Genomic DNA, 21,915 nt, shown 5'->3' on the forward strand with positions numbered 1-21,915 from the left:
TATACTTGTCTGGACTCCTGCCACATTGCTGCTGAATTTGTCTCCAAGACTGGGATGGTGTGTGTTTTGAGAACAGAAAACTAATGGCTTGAATTTTTTTTAGTTTGAACAGTAAACACATTTGGTTTTATAAATTTAATATACAGCCTGGTGGAGATGACTCAGCTGGTAAAAGAGCTTGCTATGCAAACAAGCACTTGAGTGGGATCCTGAGCACCCACATAAGAAGGCTTGTGTGTGTGTGGGGAGGGAGGGGTTCTGGAGACACACAGGCCAGCCAGCCTAGGTGAATGGTGATCCTGCAGATCAGTAAGACTGTTCTCAGTGAGTAAGGAGAGCAGCAATGAAAACAATCAGCATCTTCCCCTGACCTCTGCATGTGTCCACACCACATATTCATGTACTACACATGCTGTGTTTATGTTCACCCATGCTTTTTACCTGCTTTACAAGGACAGTGATCAAGGCTTTAGTTGCATCTGTGCTATTTATAGGTGGACAGGACTATACAAAAGAGGGAAAGGAGCTGATTGAGTCAATTGTAATAGGATTTTAATTTTAGTCTTTCTATTAATTCTATGAGCCAAAAGAGTATCCTTTCCTAGGCGAAGGTTGTGTGGCCTGATATCTATAACCTAGTCATAAAGTAAATTTGTCAGTAACCAGCAGTATAAAATATGCCAAAATACTGACTTGGTTCTCATAACTAACAATGGTAATATTAATACAGATTTTCTTTCACACTCACAGATCAAATAGGTAAAATGAAAATTGATAGTCAATGGAAAAAGAGAACTTCAATCAAAACTAAATTTAAGACAATAAATTTTATTTACAAATGTATGGAAATCAGAATAATAATACTTTAAATACTTGGATATAAAATAAAAATGAAGCATCTGAAAAAATTTGATAATTGTTAGTAAATTATACTCTTTCATTAATAATATAAGCTGTATGCTAAGAGCTTTTGAATATTTCTGAGAAAAATTCTAACTGGAATATATAATTATATATTTATCTAATTGGACCTAGCCAAATTAGTGTTCAGTGAATAGATCTGCTTTGCTCAGAACATTTTCCTGGGATTATCTCATAATTTTGAAAAGCAAAGACTGAAAACCACCAAGTCCTTCAGACCTTCAGAGGTATCTTTGAGGACCTACGTTTTTGTAAGTTGTTCAGGAGTTTTACTATATTGCATATTTTAATGCAGAATATTTATTTGCTAGGAGAAATGCACTTTTTCATATGACTTAGGTAGACCTGATGCTTTTAGCTAAATACAGCAGTTTAGCAAGATGGATACTGTATAAGCAGGGCTCAGAGACTCATCCTGTTAATGGTGGTGTGTAAATACTTACAGGAAAACTACTTTGGAGAGGACGACATGTACGTGGACTTTGAAGAGGTCATTTCAAGCCCCGTTCTGTCACTGTCAACATCCTCCAGTTCCGGGTGGACCGCTGTCGGGATGGACAATGACAAAAGGGAAAATGACAGTTCAGCCAATTCAATCCATCCACTCACGTTGCGGCCCTGGGATATTACTGTACTTGTTAATTTGTATAAGGTTCATGGGCGCCTTCCTGTGGTAAGTGCGGTATATATGTTTTATCTGTCTAGCATAGGAAGCTGTATATCTTAGAATTTTACATTTTCTTTTAAAAATTCCTTTAAATTTACTTTTTATTTATTCACTTATCTCTCACTCACTGCCTCCCCGCTGGTCCTCCCTCCTACAACTTTTCTCCATCCACCCTCCCCTTCTCCTCCGTGTGGGTTGGGGACACCCCCCCACTGGATATGCCACCACCCTAGCACTTCAAGGTTCTGCGAGTCTAGGTACTTCCTCTCACACTGAGGTCAGATAAAGCGGCCCAGTTAGAAGAACATACAGGCCACAACTTTTGGGATAGTCCCTAGTCTGGTTGTTTGGGACCCACATGAAGACCTAAGCTACACATCTGCTGCATATGTGCAGGGAGGCCTAGGTCCAGCCTGTGTATGTTCTTTAGTTGGTGGTTCAGTCTCTGAGAGCCCCCAGGATCCAGGTTAGTTGATTCTGTTGATCTTAGGGGGCTCACAGTCCTTCCTCCTATGCTTCCATCAGAGTCCCCAAGCTCCATCCACTGTTTGGCTGTGGGTGTTTGTATCTGTGTGAATCAACTGGTAGGTGGAGCTTCTCAGAGGACAGCCATGCTATACTCCTGTCTGCAAGCATGACAGAATATTTGATATTTGTCTGTGGGAATCATCTCAAATTGGGCCTGTTATTGGTTGGCTATTCCCTTAGTCTCTGCTCCATTCACAATTTCTGCATTTCTTGTAGACAGGATACGTTTTGTGTTGAAAGTCTTGAGGGAGCGTTGGTATTGCTTGCTCCACTGGGTTTCTGCCTGACCACAGGAGACAGACTGCCCAGGCTCTTTAACCCCAGTGCTGATTCTTAGATGCCTCTCCTACCCAGGTCTTCTAGATACCCTCTCCATTCTCCCTCCTCCCATCAGTTGCAGATTTCCATTCTCATGGTCATCTGACTAATCCCCCCTGCCCTTTTCCACATCCTACCGTGAAGCCCCCAGATTCCCTTCCTGATCTCTCCCACCCAGTTCCCTCCCTCCATCTGCCTTCCAAAACCATTCTATTCTCCCTTCCAAGTGAGACTTAAGCATCCTTGCTTGTGCCCTCTTTCCTGTCCAGCCTCCTTTCATCTATGGAGTATAGCATAGGCATCCTGTAGTTTATAGTTAATAGCCACTTAGACATGAGTTCATACTATACATGTCCTTTTGGGACTGGGCTATCTCACTCAGGTTGCTATTTTCTTGTTCCATTTGCCTGCAAATTTCATGATGTCCTTGTTTTTAATAGCATTTGATTGTTTAGATGTACCACATTATCCATTCTTCAGTTGAGGGACATCTAGATTATTTCCAGTTTCTGGCTATTATGAATAAACCTTCTGTGAACATAGTTGAGTGAATGTTCTTGTGGGATGGTGGAGCAGCTCTTGGATATATGCCCGGGAGTGGTATAGATAGGTCTTGATAGAATTATCCTCAGTTTTCTGAGAAACCACCAAGTTGATTTCCAAAGTGGTTATACAAGTTTGACCTTCCACCAGCGATGAAAGACTGTTCCCCTTGCTTCACATCTTCACCCTACATTTTTAAAAACTTTTATCATGAGGCCACAAACCAGTTTGGGGCATTTTGGAAAAAAAGGAAAGGAAAGAAAAGGACATTCAGGCTTGACCTTGGAGGCTAAATTGTGTTACAGGTTTGGATTTAGTATTTAGTTTGGCTCTGCTTTACTTGAGCCTTTTGAGGCTGACTTGGCTGACACAAGAAGCCAGGAGCTTCAGAGCCACACAGGGAGAGAGGATTCTGGAGCACCATGTTGCATCTGACTTCAGGTCTATATACCACCATTGCATAGCAGAAGTCACCTCTAGTTCTTGTGTTGTTAGAAAGGGGACCGAATAGTCTGTTTGGTCAGCATGCACAATTATTCTCTTTGAAGATTCAAAATCTTTCAATCATACTTGTTATGTTTGCACTGTGCTTTGATGGTGATGTTCTGTTTAACTCTAGCATGGAACTACTGATGGCCCTGAGTGCCCAACAGCCTTCTTAGAAAGACTATGCTTTGAAATGAAGAAAGGATTCCGAGAGACCATGCTGCAACTTGTCCTGTCACCCCTGAATGTGTTTGTCAGTGACAATTATCAGGTAATGTCAAAGTGACATAAGGTAAAGATTTAAGAGATTTATTTTATATATATGGTGGTCAAAATAGTATTAGCTTCCATATGTGATTTGTATTAAAATAGATTTTTAATTTCACTGTAGTGCTGTTTTGTGTATATGTGAACGTATAAGAGCTGTCTGTGGAGCTAATCTTTTTTGTTTGTGCTAGTCCTTACATGATCCTAATTATGTTTTACTGTGTATGTGTGTGTGTGTGTGTGTGTGTGTGTGTGTGTGTGTGTGTGTGTGTATGTATATATGTATGTATGTGTGTGTCTGGGTGTGTCTGTGTATGTGTTTTGCTTTTAGAAGTGGAATGAAATAGTTCATGACTTTCTGATACATTTATAGAAGGGAATGATTTCTATTAACCAGTGTCATAAAACACATAAACTCAATGATTTAATTCTCAGTCACCTAGTAGACAGCATCTTGTAAGTGCCCTTACTATACTCTTTGGGACTCTTTGGAAGAGAACTCTTGACTTTAACTAAATGAGAATTGTCCTACAAGTTCTGTACCACCAGCACATCTTGCAGACAGGACAGATTGTAGGTGGAAGATTTTGTGGTTTTGGAAAGTTTTTGGAAGGTTTTGTCCAGGTTTCTTGTTCCATAATATGTAGAGTTTCTTCTTGTGCCCAAGAGTCTAGAATGCAGGCTCAGTGCTTGTACCTGCTCTGCCTCGCTACATTCACTAAGCTCCATGGATGTTGTCCTCATCAGTGGGGTTCCTGCTGTTAGTTTTCAGAGAGTGACCTTCTGTCCTAGCATCAGCCTGGGTTGTTTTGGGATCTCCATGGGATGCCTTTGGCAGACAGTACAACTGAATGTAGCCCAGTCCCATCATCAGAAGCCTTGCCTGACTTACAGATAATGGCCAGTTCAGACTCTGTTTTCTCCAATGCTAGAGGACCTCCTTAGGGTTACCCATACAGAATCCAGGAATTTCCATTGCATTAGGTTTCCACTTATTTGTAGAATTTTATCTTTTGTATTTGTGTATTGAGATCATAATACTTGAAATCAGTATTTAGTTGGTGCTGTTTTCCTTTTTTTAAACATTCAGATTGAGATAATTATAGATCTTTAGGCTTCTGAATATACCACTCTACCTAAATTCTTTTATAGTATAAGACTTTTATATAATTACAGATTGGATTCAGACTGTACGTTGATATATATAGAGAGAGTATGTTCATAGTTAGGTATCATTTTATTACATGTATATTCACACCACTAAAAGGAACAGGCAGAACTGTCATCAAATAAATCTCTTTTCCATAAAGCTTTACTTTGTCATAGAATTTGAAAACCACATTGGACCTCTTTTTTGTGACTAGTGGGTTGCTACCGTCAGTTTGTATTCTGGAATCTGTGTATGTGGATAGGAAAGCAATCTTTCTTTGTAAAGCCTTGATATTAATAAAGGAATAAATTATTTTCTTACAGGTAAATTCTGAGAATCTAAGATGGATTTCTAATTTCTTTGGATTACAGAATCATGCTTCAATTTTTAATTGCCACATTCACAAAAGGCTTTACTAGATTTAAAATAAAAAAAATTTGTTGAGTTCATTATGAAGTTTTACATCAACCCATATTATTTAGTATATGAGTTTTAGAGAGATGAAAATTTAAAATATATTTGGAGAATTAGAAAAATAATTTGTGGAAAAAAGATGTGCAGATGGTTGTAGAAATCTTGCTGGTGTTTTGTCCCCTTGGTTATTTGAACTTCATATTTCTTCCCAAACACAAGGGTGCTGGATCCATAGTCCAGGAGTTTTCTTACCTCCTTACCTTGCTCACATTCCGTTAGAGTAAGAAAGCATTTGTTCACTCGTCTGCACTGTGTAATGTGCTTTTGATAGGAATCTTCACAGTGTGACCCCTCCCAAGTGACACTGCTGAGCCATGTTGCCTGACAATGTAGGCTGTTGTCCTGGTAGCATTACTCGCAACATGGTCCTCTAAAGCAAAGTCAAGTATGGGTTGTGTACTATTGTGAAACAACTCACCTTTTTACTTGTGGTCACTTCTTTTTTTTTTTTTTTACAATGAGCAGACAGTACATGTAATACAGGGTACAACCCGGAATTTGTCAATGTGTTCTTGGTAGGTAAGGATTGAGCATGACTATTTTTTTGTTTTGTTTTGTTTTGTTTTGTTTTTTTCTTGGACTTCATACAGACTGTGAGTTGTTTCTGGGGCAGTGTGAGCCTCTGGGGTTAGCATCCCACTATCAGTGACTGTATATTATGTCTGTTCTTTTGTGACTGGGTTATCTCACTCAGGATGATATTCTCTAGATGCAGCCATTTTCTTAAGAATTTGGTTAAGTCATTGTTTCTGGTGGCTGAGTAGTATTCCATTGTATAAATGTACCACAATTTTTGTATCCATTCATCTTCTGAAGGACATCTGGGTTCTTTCCAGCTTCTGGCTATTATAAATAGAGCTGCTATGAACATTGTGGTGCATATATCTTTGTTGTGTATTAAAGTGTCTCTGGGGTATATGCCCAGAAGTGGAATAGCTGGGTCTTCAGGTAGTACTATGTCCAATTTTCTGAGGTATCGCCAGACAGATTTCCAGAGTGGTTGTATCAGTTTGCAACCCCACCAACAGTGGAGAAGGGTTCCTCTTTCTCCGCAACCTCGCCAGCATCTGTTGTCATCTGAGTTTTGGATCTTGGCCAATCTGACTGGTGTGAGGTGGAATCTCAGGGTTGTTTTGATTTGCATTTCCCTGATGGCTAAGGATGTCGAGCACTTCCTCAGATGTTTCTCAGCCATTCGATATTCCTCAACCAGACAGCATAATGTTATTGTTCATATCCATTACCTTTTTCTTGTTGTCTTCAGCAGCGACCCCCTGTGGATGAAGTGCTCAGGGAAGGTCACATCAGTTTGTCAGGTCTCCAGCTGAGAGCACATGCCATGTTTTCAGCTGAAGGTCTTCCCTTAGGAAGTGACTCCTTAGAATATGCATGGCTGATTGATGTGCAGGCTGGAAGCCTTACAGCTAAAGTCACAGCACCACAGGTATGTTTCACAGCATCACCTCCATAGATTTGGTCTCACAGTACTGTCTCCTATCATGTATGTTTGTTTCTGTCTCCCTGTTGCCTGCCACTGGATCTCCTTTCCATAGCTCCTCTACCCTGTCTGGCCTCAGTGGGAGAGGATGCACTTAGTTCTCTGTAATTTGATGTCCCAGGGAGGGGTGGTACCCAAGACAGACTTCCCCTTCTCTTCAGAGGGTAAAATAAAGGGATGGATTTGTGAGGGTAAGACTGGGAGGAGAGGAGGGAGAGGATGCTGCAATCCAGATTTAAAGTGAATGAGCGAGTAAAGACATTAAAAAAGAGCTCACTATAAGCCAGCCTGATGTCTGTTGTATCCCCACAAGGCTGTTAGAACAGAAGCTGTTCTTGATACTCACAACTTATATAATACAATACATGAAGTTTAGACTTATTTTGAGGGGAAAAGATACTCCAATATTTGAAGGCCAACTAATCCAGTTTTAATAATATTAGGTATTAGAACAGTCTCATCATCTTTTTTTTTTATTTCATGTGTTATATGGAACCACATTCATTACTTTAATCCATAGATAACTTTATGTTTGTTGTGTTAAGTAAAATGTGTATAACTTAATTGTTGAAATTATGTATTTGGAATTGACAGTATATGTATATGTCTCTCAATGTGTTTATTATTAACAACTCTAATGTATTATAAAATCAAGAGTACAACTGGATGGTGGTGGCGTATCTTACTATGTGAATTATTCTGTTCACTTAAGCTGTTACATAGACAGAAATTTAATTTCAGAGTACCTAGTTTTTTAAAATTGTAACTCAGTATTATCAGAGATAACTAAATTTTTAAAATTAAATATCAATAATTAGAGGATTTTAGGTGCCTTTTTGTGCACTTATCTATTCAGTGGATCCGTTAGCTTTAGAAAAGTAAAGGTTAACCCTTGATTTTAAAAACGTATTTGCTTTAGAAGTTGGTGAAGTGGAATTTTTAATTGAAATTAGTTTTCTTGCACCAATGTATTTTGACATTCACAAATGGAAAACAACAAGCTTGTAAAGGATATCAAGGTAGACTATCATCGGTTGGCAGTATTTATTAAGTAGCATCTACTTAATTTTGAGTTCTTTCAGTCCTGTTAGACTTAATAAACTTTTGAATACTGGATACTTGTTTAGAAAGCTAATACTATTGCCATCCTGTTATTACCTATAGCTGGCGAGTCTCTTGGAATGGGGGCAGACATTTGTTTTCCACGTGGTATGTCGGGAGTATGAACTAGAAAGACCAAAGTCAGTTATAATATGCCAACATGGACTCGATCGCCGGTTCTGTGAATCCAAGGTATGCTAACAGGTGTGCTGGCCACGCTGTCACCATTCATGCCATTGTAAAGATGAAACACTGAAGCCTAGCTTTAAGTCAAATATATATAGCCATGAAGTTAATAGCTCACTTTTTCAATTAATGAGTTTGTAAATTCTTAGTTATTTAGTTGTATCTAAAAATGAGATCAATATGAAAACAGTTCACAAATATGAATAATGTAAGAATTTTATATTTAGATTTTTATTGTTATAATTCCTATCTTACATCACTATTATTCTATCTGTGCATCTGTAACCTAGCTGTGCATATGTAGATTTAGAAATTGAAGCAATAAAGCCAAGTAAGTAGCTTATGTAACCTGAAACTTAATTTTGGTATTGGCATTTGTCAGATTTCTGACTCCACAGACTGTGTGTTCTTTTCAGAATACTGAGTTGCCTCAAGTTAGGGTTATTTTAGCACTCCCTCAAGGTCGTACAGTATAGATAGGAGCCTCTACAAACTGTTTACAGAGACAGTTAAATGAATATTGTTACTGTCACTACATGCCCTATGAGTTTGGGCCATTTGCTATGAGTTTTTAAAGTATGCACACTTCAGACAACTGAGAAATCATGACAGTTTTAAACAAGGAGCACATTGGTAGTTCTGTGCAGACAAGATGGTACAATCGACTCTTTCATTCTCTCACAGTGCTTCCCTGGATGTTGGTGCCATTCAAATTGTGTTTGTTTATTACAGCACTAGCATTTTGCATTTAAAAAGCTCCAGAAATGCCCCAGGAAAGTGTTTATATCATTAAAGGTTTTATTAATCAAGTTCATTGCAGTATAATTTACATGTGGTATGTTCACTCTTTTTAAGTTTTATAATATGTTTTAATGTGTGTGTAACATGTTAAAAAGCTGTATACATACCTTGGGAAATTGGTTTTTATTTCAGTCAACCCTTGTCTTACAGCAAGTGTGCCTCTTTTGTCAGTTCCTATCATTTTGTTTTGCTCCATTGTAAACACTATTGTTATATGTGTGGTGTGTGATGCAGGTATATGGGTGCTCATGCACCTCAGTACTTATGTGGTGGTCAGAGGACCACTTTATGGCTTTGGTTCTCTCTTTCCACCTTTTGTGATGTAAGTTCTAAGTTCTAGAGATTGAATTTATCTTAAGAGCTTGTATTGCTTTTACCTGCTGAGCCATTGTGCAAGCCCTTCTAATTTTTCCTAGAGGGAGTCCATTGGTATAGGGCATTGATTGTTCTGAAAAGCAACTGTTTCTTCTTGTGCCTATATCACTAATGGGCTGCACATGTTTTTTGGCCAGGCATGTTTACTCATGGCTTTCATTTCCTCAAGTTCATTGAAGTGGGAGTATGTTTGTTTTCTTCCAACCTAAACATTACCAGATCAGCTTTAGAATCAAAATGAAATGAAGTTTGTGTATATTTTCCTAAATATGAAAATATTTATAGTTGATTTCTTTGTGCATTGTCATGCGCCCACGCTTCCCGCCGCTAGGAACAGGCGTGCAACAAAACAAACAGCTTCTTCTGCGGATAACCTTTATTGAACAGCACTTTGAGCAGGGGCTTCTTGAGCAGGAAACTTCTCTCTGAGCCGGGGACTCCCTACCGGGTTCTACTGTCTAGATGACCTCTCACGCGCAGTCCCCCACGAGCGATCTCTCTGTCCAGTCTCTGTCCACGCGGGACCTCCCGCAATCTCTTTTACGTCTCTCTCCACGTGGCACCTCTCCACCATCCCTCCACGTGGGGTCTCCCGCAATCTCCCCACTGTCTTCCTCTTCTCACGTGGGGGAGAAAATGCACTGCTATATAAGCCTCAGAGACTTGTGTTGCTACCTGATTGGTGCATCCTCCTGTAGCTCAATCACGTGCCCCGGGGGTGGGCTGTGACTATGTGGTTGCCAAGCAACAAGAGGGGAAAGGTTTTTGTAGGCTGAACAACGGGTGGGAAGCTGGCGCCATCTATTGGCGCCAACGGCTTCCTACAGTGCATGGTGTGAAAACATGCACATGTGACAGAGGTGTGCATGTGCATGTGATTTTTACAGGGAAATCTTACACTAGTAGACTCACACTTGTAAGTGCTATGCAGCTTTATATTAAGTTTGTGATGTGTTTACTTCATTCATTTATTCTGACCAATTTTGAGTCTCAGGAATAAGTAATACATATTATGTATGTTATAAATATTGTATATATGACATGTATACATATAGTACATTCAGAGAGTGAGATTGAGAGATGTGCCAATTTTTAAATTGGTACATGGTTACATAAGACTAGGTTTCTAGTGGATTGTTTTTATTTCTGATTATTTCGGTTGTCATTATAAAATAGTGAAATTCGATTGAATAAAAAATGATCATATAACAAGAATTTTACTTAAATAGTGAGATTTAACGACATGCCAAAACAATAACATACTCTCCTTTTTTATTTTAGTTGAGTTGTATTCCTGGGCCTTGTCCAACATCAGATGATTTAAAATACACCATGACTCGTTTAGCAGTAGATGGAGCTGATATTTATATTGTGGAACATGGTTGTGCTACAAATATAAAGGTGACTATTTGCTTATTTCTTAGATAGGGCAATTCATTTTGTTTTTTACTAAAGTAAATCTTTATATTTTGAGATGTTTGTACTGTGTGATCCCATCGACTATTCCTACTTTATACTCATGTCTATTTTCTTGAACTGTTTTTTTCTGTTAGTACTTCTACCACTTTTTCACCTTGAATTGCCGTGAGATTGACTTATGGTAGGATGTAAGGTAGCAGGTAGTAGTTATTCTTGCGGTATAGTATATTAAAAAGATTACTGTGAGTCACTTAAAGAGCTGGATGCATTGACACACGTCTAAGCACTCCAGTGGGAAGGTGGGACACAGACATGAGGACCGCCCAGAAGCTTGCAGGCCGGCCAGTTAGAACTGCAGGATAGCAGCAGGAAGAGAGATCCTGCCTCAACAAGGTGCAAGGAGAGAACTTACTTCTGAAAGTTGTCTTCTGACTCCCAAGTGACATCTACAACACATGGCGTAGTGTGTCCTTCCTACCTCCCTACTCTCCCTCTCTCATTAAATAGTTTAAAAAAGTTTTGTTTGGAGTGTCTGTTGGTTTTAACCGATTATGTTTCCCGCTTAGCTTCTGAAAACATTTGCTAAGTACCTCTGCTCTATGGATTTTTATTTTTTAAGTCAAGCCCTGCCATGTTCCTGTGGTTTCAATACTCTACCTTCTCTTGTACCTTTGTCAGCTCCTTTACTTGCATCTGCTCTTTAGAAGTCACTTATTTACTTAGTTGTGGGGTGGGGGGTTGTATACATGTCATGTGTGTGGAAGTCAGAGGACAACTAATAGGAGTTCTCTCCTTTTACCATATGGTTCTGGTGCTCTAACTCCAGGACTGACAATATCCTTCCCTTCCCCTTCCTCTTTTCCTTCTCCTTTCCCTTCCCTTCCTCTTCCCCTCCCCTCCCCTCCCCTCTCCTCCTCTCCCCTCCCCTTTCCTGCCCTTCCCTTCCCTTGATTTTCCAATCTCTACCCCTGCTTTGAACAGATGCTTTTCTCTTACATTTATTTATTTGTTTGTTTTTTTATGTATCATTTATTTTTAGTGTGTGTATTGAAAATCAGAGGACAACTAGTAGAATTTGGTTTTCTTTATTTACTCTTTGGTTGTGGGAATCCAGCCCAGGTGGTCAAGATGGTGGCAAACTCCCTTACATACCGAGCCTTCCCTTCTATATTCTTTCTTTTTGTTTCTTCCACTATGTTTTTTTTTTTTTTTTTTTTTACTTTTTTTCAGGTAGGCACAAGTTCTGTAGTTTTTGCTAAGACATTTAACAATACTGAAATTACATCTTTGTTTCCTTTTCTAATTCAACTTTAGATGGGTGCAATACGAGTTGCAAACTGTAATCTTCACAATCAGTCAGTTGGGGAAGGAATAAGTGCTGCAATTCAGGACTTTCAAGTGAGACAGTATATTGAGCAACTAAATAACTGCAGGGTTGGACTTCAGCCTGCAGTGCTGAGGAGAGCCTACTGGCTGGAAGCTGGGTCAGCCACCTTAGGTCTTATTACAGTTGATATTGCATTAGCTGCTGACCATCATTCTAAACACGAGGCACAAAGACATTTCTTGGAAACTCATGATGCCAGAACTAAGAGGTGGGTGAAATTCTTCTAAGGGTAGTTGTATCAGTATCCATTGAAAATTATTGGGTAATTTTAGAGGAAATTCTATAGTTGGGGTCGATTAAGACCATTTAAAATAAAGATTTAATGACTGCTTCTGTCTCTACCCTGGTTAATGTAAAGAAACCTGATACTCATGTAAATGTATCATTTGAGGTTCTGTAGTGATGGTGTGGTTTTGAAAATAACATCTTAAAAAATTCTATACTATCTATTTTACAATGATAACAATTCAAATTATGGTTTCCAGATCACTTTTATAAGACACTACACATTCTCTTAGTTCCGTACTTTCAATTCATTGCTGCAGGAAACTGTCACATCATTATGTCCAGCAGAAAAATCTTTTGGCAGGCCTTCAAAAATTGAGGGATGAGGGAGAACACCTACATCTCGTTTCATTAGCCAGTAAGCAATGGCTGAACCTTTTAAACAGTTGTCAGAGCCTGCTATTATTCTTACTTTCATCTTTCTTGATGTGGTACAGCTGTATTTTTGTTTGAAGGGTAAATTGATTAAAAAGATATACTGCAATATTAAATGTTTTTTTGTTTACTTTGATCTTTATGTATATTAACAATTGAATATAATTGATTATCTACTGATTTCTTAATGATTTTTCTTCTTATGTTGTTTTTGTTTTATTTTGCATTCTTTTTAGATTGTGGTTTTTGTGGCCAGATGATACCTTGAAGAATAAGAGGTGCAGAAACAAGTGTGGCTGTCTTGGTGGCTGCAGATTCTTTGGTGGCACAGTAACTGGTCTAGATTTCTTCAAACTTGAAGAACTGACACCTTCCAGTAGCTCTGCATTTTCAAGCACAAGTGCAGAGTCTGATATGTATTATGGCCAGTCTTTGCTACAGCCTGGAGAGTGGATCATTACTAAAGAAATCCCCAAAACTCTAGATGGTAATAAAAATGTGTTGTGTGTGGTGCTAACCTCTTGCCTCTGTCCCTGTGCCATTCTGAGAGAAGCCCTGTTACTTTATTTAATATAATTGATTTTTTTTAGTAGTGTTGCAGATAGGGGCTAAAATAATCTACATGTATTTTGCAGGTAACTTAAAGTCAGATAAATGTAGTGTTTCTTTTGGAGGGGCATGACCTAGGATTAAAGTGAGTGTACTATTCAGACTGCTCCTGATAATGAGCACTTTTCCCTGCAAAGCTTAGCCTAAGCATGTCCTCATCTATACTGAGTCCCATAGCTCACCTCAGCTTCTTTTTATTGAACCACCTATCACTAGCCACGTTGTATTAATGCCCCATGTCACCGACTCATTTTCCAAGATATTTTTCTGGCTAATAAACACGTCAGGAATGTCACAAAGAAAGATCTCATCTTCTCTGAGTGTATCCAAGATGGTGCTGCAGACACACTGGTTTGAAATAGTGCAGCTGTTATGTTTTGAGTATGTTAGATTGAGATTTAAGTGCTGCCTTTTCTCCAAAGATTTCAGAAATAAGTGTCCCCTTGGGATTCTTAGTTTTGCATTTCTACAATTACGTTTAGTGTTTATTGCTTAAATTTTCACATTATATAGATATGAAATATAAAGATAAGGTTTGATATTTCATCATTATTTAGCATTTTCCCTTTAGGTTTCTCAAAAAAATACTAATTTACTCCCCCCCCCCCCTTTGGTAGATTTTTAAAATAAAAGGTAGTAGTTTTAAGAAATTTTATCAGATTGATTGCCTATACATAGAAGGAGACAGGGAGGCTACAGTCTTCTCGTAACCTTATGGGTAAATAATGTTTATTTTAAAGTGTTAGCTCTGTTATTTTTTCTCATTTCTTCCTCAAGCTGTCATGTGAGGTCAGCATTATCCCTGCTGTTTGTTCCTTTGTGTTTTTGGAACATGATCTTGCTGTGTAGTCACTTAGCCTTTAAATCACAATTCCTGTGCCTCTAGAGTTACAGACATTTACTTATCATTGCTTTACAGGGAGGAAACTGAAGGATCTTTTGAGATCAAGTTGTACTAAGTCATATAGGCAAGTGGAATGTGGGTTACTAAAGACACTTTAATGTTCTTTCTAGTTTTCCTGAGTTAGCACTAATAATGGGACTTCTTGAGTTTGTGAGCAGCAGATTGAATGACACCTGACTACCATAAACTCAGGGAGGGGTGTTTGTGTGGGGGGAGGTATGCATGGTGCAAAGTGGGAAGAACAATTTTCAACATGTGAACAGAGTGAGAGGGCTAGGCTAATTATGATTTTCACAGCATTTCATCTCCGTGGGGATCCTTGAGAGCAGATTGTACTCAATTACCTGGGATTCATATGTAGGGAGATTGCAATTAGCACCTACAGTATGTGAGTTTCTGACTGTTGAGCCTTCCTGGAGCTACGTGTAGGTTTGTATGTTAGGATGAAGTCAACTCAGTTATGCTGGTAGAATTAAGGATTCACTCAGTTTCTGTCATTTGGAAGTGAGTCAAACAGACATTTTTTTTTCTTTTGACTTTCATTGTTCTGTTTGCTTTGTTAAACCCAGGAGTCCCTCCTTGAATTCCACCTCTAACTGCATCCTCATTAAAGAATGTGTTTTCTGCTTAGCAGCAGGGGTCCTTTTTCTTAAGTAGTTCAGAGATGGCTGCAGGAGAGGGGAAATTGAACAAACTTTATGCTATGGGGGTTAAAGGGCACTATCTATTTCTTAATGCTCCTTCATTTTCATAGCACATCAAAGGGCTCTTATGAAACTGACACAGGGCCCATCCATTTTAACTGTGAATTTATTATTTCCTTATCTATTTATCACTTTGTGTTTAAGGTTGTTCTAAACACTGGAAGTATATCAATGAATAGAAGATGATATAATCCCTACTCCTATTCAATTTGTACATAAAATGTGGAAAATGTTTAACCCAAGTAATCTAAGTGCAATGCATGATGCTCGTGTATTAAAGTTTTCTGTTAAATATGAGTTGTGTGCATAAGTGTACACACATGCACATACATGCTTGGGATTGAACTGCTGGTTTCCACCTCCCGATCACATTCTCTCCACTGTTATACCCTCAGTTCTCAAATTCTTTAAATGAGAGATTAAAAAAGAAAGAGCAAAAGTTTACACATTATAGACTGTGGACCTACAACTTTTTATAGTGTGTAACATGTTACTATATGAAGTTAGATACTTGTATTTTGTAAAAAGTACAATACTTTAAAATGTAGTTATATTAAATTGCCATATTTTTCATATATTCCTTCAAAAATGTTTACAGTCATTTAACCCACATTTTATTTGCTTAGGAAATGTGAACGGTATGAAGAGGAAAGAATGGGAAAACAAATCAGTGGGAGTAGAAGGAGAGAGAAAAACTCAGCACCTTAGTCTTCAGGTGCCTTTACGGTCTCACAGTTCATCCTCTTCCTCAGAGGAGAACAGCAGCTCCAGTGCTGCGCAGCCATTACTGGCCGGTGAGAAGGACAGCCCCTCTTCTGTTGCTGATGACCCCTCAGTTCAGAAAGATTTCTTACATGGTGCCAAAAGAGATGATGGCCAAGCAAGGTCAGTGTTCAGTTAAAATATAAACCTGGATTACACTTACTGGAAATAGTAGCACAAGAACTTCTTTCTTCTTATTTGCTCAATTTAGATTATTTTTCCCTTGAACTCGAACGTACAGTGATATATCAGTGTCTTTTCCAATAAAATTAATATACTCTTTGCAGATATTAGAAAATGCAAAACTATAATGGAAGTATTTCACATCCTACATTCAGTGAATTTTTTCTGTTTGTATACTATCCTACTTTATTGACTATGTTTTGGTCCTAGTATGTAATAGTTGAACACTCCCTTCTTTTGAATTACTGTTGCTCAAAAGAACCCTCCACAGTTTGCTTCCACCTTCTTGGCTGTACCTTCTGCTCCAGTATCAGGGGTTTCACTCTGCTTTTCTTCCACTTTCTATAGCCTGACATTTCTTGAGAGGTGATGTTCTTCTGAATTATCTTTGGATCTTTCTCTATTTATTCTGTGCAATTTCCGTAGCCAGTCTTAATAGCTATCTGGCTTAATTATGACCATAGTCAACATGTTTTAAATGTAAAAACTGTAATCAAAACCTTTGTCCCTCAACCTAGGTACCATGATATTTTTGTTTGGATGCTTTAATTAAGTGTTGTTAAAATGATTGTTTTACTCACAGTTCTCTAGAGCAGTAGTTCTCAACTTTCCTAATGCTGTGACACTTTAATACAGTTTGTCATATTGTTCTGACACCCAACCTTAACATTATTTTCATTGCTACTTCTTGACTCTGATTTTGCTACTGTTATGTTTTTTTGTTTGGGTTTTTTTTTTTCAGCTTTATGAACTCATGCTGTAATGTTTCACTATTTTGAATTAATATTGTATTGTAAAATTCTTGATATTCTGTTATTTGTAAAAAGATCAAAATTACCTAAATAATTTTATAAGTGCTTTATGTTTAGATTGTGTGATGTGCTGAAAATAGAGTTTTCTTCTCTTTTAGTATTCCTACAGAAATCTCAGGAACCAGCCCTGTGTCTCCTAACATCCAAGATAAGTCAGTAGGCCAGTCTCCTCTCAGATCTCCTTTGAAACGGCAAGCCTCTGTGTGCTCCACCCGACTCGGTAGTACTAAGAGTCTCACTGCTGCCTTTTATGGAGACAAACAGCCTGTTACTGTTGGAGTCCAATTTAGTAGTGATGTCTCTCGGAGTGATGAGAATGTACTAGACTCACCAAAACAGAGGAGGAGTTTTGGTTCATTCCCTTACACACCATCAGCTGACTCTAATTCATTTCATCAGTATCGGTCAATGGATTCCAGTATGTCAATGGCTGATAGTGAAGCCTACTTCTCTGCTGCTGAAGAATTTGAGCCCATAAGCAGTGATGAAGGCCCTGGAACATATCCTGGTAGAAAAAAGAAGAAAAAGCAAATGCAACAGATTGACTACAGTAGAGGTTCCATATATCACAGTGTAGAAGGACCCCTTACTGTCCATGGGGAAGGTGTTACAGATCCCCGAACTCTCCCATTCAAAACTCATCCTTCCCAGGCTTCCTTTGTTTCTGCATTAGGTGGTGAAGATGAAGTCATTGAACATCTGTACATTGTGGAAGGTGAGAAAACAGGAGAGGCTGAGCAGATCACATCTCAGCAGCCTGTGATAAGTTGCTATCAGACTTACCTTACTCAGTTTCAGGTAATTAACTGGTCAGTTAAACATCCAACCAACAAGAGAACTTCCAAGTCCTCATTGCATCGCCCCCTTGATCTAGATACACCAACCAGTGAAGAAAGTTCCTCATCATTTGAACAGCTTTGTGTTCCAACATTCAAGGTACAGATCAAATCATTATTTTCCATCAACATACTTATATAGAAAAACCATTTTTAAGTTGATTTTAGAACTTCTGAGTCATTTCAACTATCTTCTGAAAAATAGACTTTCTGTTGTGACTCCCTGTACAACAATTAGATTACAGGGTTATTACTAAATATTAAAAATTTGAGCAAATTAAATCAAGGATGGAATAAGGTTTCAGTGTATTAATGTAGTAAATTACAATGTAGCTTGATCTATATTGCCTGTGTTCCTAAGAATAGGATCAAATCTCCTTTGTGAGTTCATATTTTCTGTGTCTTACAAAAAGATTTTGGAAGCTGGAGAGAGATGGCTTAGTGGTTAAGAACACATGATGTTCTTCTAGAAGACTTGAGTTCTGTTTTCAGCACCCATGGTTTGCTCACAATCACTGTAATTCCAGATCTTGAGGATTCAGATTTTTCCTTTGGCCTCCACATACATCTACCTATGTTTACACACACTGATATACACATAATTAAAAACTTTTTAATTTATATAAGATTTGAAATTATTTTGAAAAAATAATTTTCTTTCGCTTAGTCTCTAACTGCTTCTGGTGATAACCAGTTCAGCTCAGTTGATACTTGAATTATCAACCATCATGAATGTGGTTTATGTATATGGATTTAGAAAAGCCAAAAGCACTTCAAAACTTCAAATATATTTATATTTAATATGTATTCTAACCAGTGTAAATATATAATAGCCAGTATGAAATTTTTTATCTTTAAAATAATGAACAATGTTTAGGAATAGTTTTTGTATGTGTATGTTTAATTCATATTTTGGTGTGTGTGTGTGCCTTATTTTGGAGGCAGGAAGTTCCACTGAACATGGAGATTGCCCCCCCCCTTTTTTTGGATAGACCAGTTGTTTACTGAACTCCTAGGATTTGCCCATCTCCACTACAGTCTTTATTGGGTTTATAGGCACGTGGTTCCATGTCAGTCTTTCTACCTGGGCAATGGGGATACCAACTCAGGTTGTTGTGTTTAGGCAATAGCACTGCACCCTCTGAACCTTGTTTCCCAGCCAAGGTCATAGCATTTTAACTGAAAAATGAAGAAAGGAATCAATGAGAGACTCAGACCTGAGCTCAGTGTGAAAAAGAACTCCCAGAGGAAGGACATTTGTAATTCTTGTTTGAGTCATGCCTTTTACTTTCAATTCACCTTCATAATTCTTGTCACTTACTTGAGGAAAACATGAAGTTACCCATTGAATATCTTCTCTCAACTATTTATATTGAACATATCAAGATCATAACAGCAAGGTTACTTTGAGTACTCACAAATATTGCTTATCATAATGATAAATAATTACAATTTTAGACTATAAGCAACATTTTGTTCTATTCTAGGTCATTAAACAGGGACTTACTGCTAATTCTTTGCTAGATAGAGGGATGCAACTTTCAGGATCAACTTCAAAGTAAGAATTTTCTTTCTCTCTTTCCTCTTTTTTTTGCATATGATCTTATTATGTTGCCTAGCTTACTCTTCAGTTCTAGGACTAAAAGAATCTTTCTGCCTCAGTCTTCCAAGCAGCTAGGATGGTTGGGCTGGAGAGATGGCTCAGCCATTAAAGGCTAGGCTCACAACCAAGCAGCTAGGACTACAGGTGCCAAAAAATTGCATTTTTAAAGTTCAGAGTCATAGTCTTTTTTGATTATGAGATTAGTAGACTTTATTCTGAGTAAAAAACATTTTGAATTTGAGTTTAGGCATTATTTTAAAAATAATTACTCCACATAAATTTTTATGTAGAAGTAGATAAACATGTTTGCATATTTTATACAGGCCTATCTATCAAATAAATATGTCAAAAAACTATTTGTCATCATGTCATATAATTGCCATGTTTGACCAATATGCATTTTATTACCTTATTCAGCCTGGTTTTAAAAAGTGTTCAGACTTAAAATATTTTTTCACTGAAATAAATGTAATTTAAATGTTCACTTTAACGAAGCTTCAACTCCTATTCTTGTTTCTATTCTTTTAAATATGTGCGTTTATGACTAAACTCTGTAGCACACCATATACTCCACTGGACAAGAAAATCGTTGATAACACAGATGATGAAACATTAACTGAGGAGTGGGCCCTAGATCAGCCTGTTGCTCAGACCAAGACAACAGCTATTGTTGAAGTAAAAGGAACTGTTGATGTTGTTCTGACTCCACTGGTGGCTGAAGCCTTAGACAGGTATTACCTTTGTCTAAGAATATGACTACTACTACAGTGACGCATTTACATGACATAAGTAAATGTTATACTGAACTTATTACAAGTTTATTAACTAGCTGCTTTTAGTAAAAATAGAAGTAGATTTTAAAGTACTTACGTTTTAGTTAATCATCTGATACATTTTCAAACTAAATATATTGTAATATTATAATAATTATAATTGCTATATAATTATTATCTTTTACATCTGACTAATAAAAATGATCAAACACGTGGGAAATAATTATTTTATATCCAAACTTGTTAATTGAAGAGTTAAAGGAAAAATAATAGTTACTCTGTCCTGCAAGATATCCATAGTCTATTGAAGGAGATAAAACTGACCCAGATAGAAGCTAAAATTGCACAGGATGGAGTGTGAATCATACAGATAGAGAGGAAGGGAAAGGCTCAATAAGGACTAGTTCTCATGAAAACACTTCTTTTGCTGGAATGGTACATAGTGTTTTCTGATAAACTGGCAAGATTCTTGGAGTCATACTAATGAAAAATATAGGAAATTATCTTTAGGAGAATCAAAAAGACTTACTGGTTTATGCCGTGTTTGTTGATATCCCTGGGAGAAGAGGTAGAGGAATGTCTTAGTCAGGGTTTCTATTCCTGCACAAACATCATGACCAGGAAGCAAGTTGGGGAGGAAAGGGTTTATTCAGCTTACACTTCCATATCGTTGTTCATCACCAAAGAAAGTCAGTCAGGACTGGAACTCAAGCAGGTCAGGAAGCAGGAGCTGATGCAGTAGCCATGGAGGGCTGTCACTTACTGGCTTGCTTCCCATGGCTTTCCTCAGCCTGCTTTCTTACAGAACCCATGTCTCCCAGCCCAGGGATGGCACCACCCACAATGGCTGAGCCCTGTTGATCACTAGTTGAGAAAATGCCTTACAGCTGGATCTCATGGAGACATTTCCTCAACTGAGGTTCCTTTCTCTTTGATAACTCCAGCTTGTGTCAAATTGACACAAAACCAGCCAGTACAAGGAATGTTGATTAGCTGGTACTAAGTTACAGTTAGAAGCTCTGATGTGCAATGCTGATGTGTATAGAAGTTTTTATATAGTTTTTACCTTAAATAACATTCATATTATATATATGGCACCCTGTTAGTATATATAATCTTAAAGTTTTTATTTATCATGTAAAAATAAATTAAAAAAAAAAAACAAGGTTTTGGATATAAATGTAAGGTGGAAGTCTGTAGAAAATTACTGAACATTATTTGTGGTGGGTACAAATGTTCTTGCCTAACCTAAACTTTTTGGGATGATGGTTGAGCTAAAATTTCAGTAATGTTTTTTCCTGTAGTATTTCTAAAGATATAATTTGGAATTCTGCATTTCAGTATTGAAGACTTATAAATATTCAAACTGATTGTTTGGTAAAAATAAGACGTAATATTAAATGAAATTTTAATTTTTTATCAGATATATTGAAGCTATGGTTCACCGTGCAAGTACCCGGCACCCAGCTGCAATTGTAGATGATCTTCACACTAAAGTCCTTAGAGAAGCTGTCCAAAATAGCAAGACTACCTTCTCAGAAAATGTAAGAAGTCTTTGATTCAGTGGGTATAGCAAGTTGAGTCTTCCTCATATGTTGGATTATTTAAACTTGAAAAACTTAAATGTATCAAACTTTCATCACTAACTTAAATTGGAATACATCTGATGTGTTTTAAACCCTTTTACATGCCATTGGCTTCATAATATCACAGATAACTACTGTGGATTGAGTAGTACTAACTAAAAAACATAGCTTTGTTTTTATTCTTTGTTTCAAAAGTATCTTAGTTTTTAAGCCTTTTCTAACAAGTCTTGTCTTTAAATGATGAGAAAAAATTTTAAGATTTATTTTAAATTTGTGTGTATGTGTGTTTGTAGTTATGTGCACATGATTACAGGTGTCTGTCAAAACCAGTAGAGGGTATTAGATCTTCTGGAGCTAGAGCT

At 37.6% G+C, this 21,915-nt stretch overlaps 1 protein-coding gene across 1 annotated transcript in view; it reads left to right on the forward strand.

Moving 5' to 3' along the window:
• BLTP1 (bridge-like lipid transfer protein family member 1) overlaps positions 1-21,915 on the forward strand; it is a 194,936-nt gene that overhangs the window by 67,844 nt on the left and 105,177 nt on the right. The window contains exons 21-32 of the mRNA XM_080929338.1: positions 1,367-1,594; positions 3,597-3,734; positions 6,619-6,798; positions 8,017-8,145; positions 10,597-10,716; positions 12,049-12,329; positions 13,018-13,268; positions 15,625-15,883; positions 16,854-17,691; positions 19,079-19,149; positions 19,752-19,925; positions 21,391-21,511. Of these exons, the coding sequence (XP_080785464.1) occupies positions 1,367-1,594; positions 3,597-3,734; positions 6,619-6,798; positions 8,017-8,145; positions 10,597-10,716; positions 12,049-12,329; positions 13,018-13,268; positions 15,625-15,883; positions 16,854-17,691; positions 19,079-19,149; positions 19,752-19,925; positions 21,391-21,511 (2,790 nt within the window). The remainder of the gene's footprint in view (positions 1-1,366; positions 1,595-3,596; positions 3,735-6,618; positions 6,799-8,016; positions 8,146-10,596; positions 10,717-12,048; positions 12,330-13,017; positions 13,269-15,624; positions 15,884-16,853; positions 17,692-19,078; positions 19,150-19,751; positions 19,926-21,390; positions 21,512-21,915) is intronic.

This window comes from Micromys minutus (assembly GCF_963924665.1).
Source record: "Micromys minutus genome assembly, chromosome: 15".
Classification (NCBI taxonomy): domain Eukaryota; kingdom Metazoa; phylum Chordata; class Mammalia; order Rodentia; family Muridae; genus Micromys; species Micromys minutus.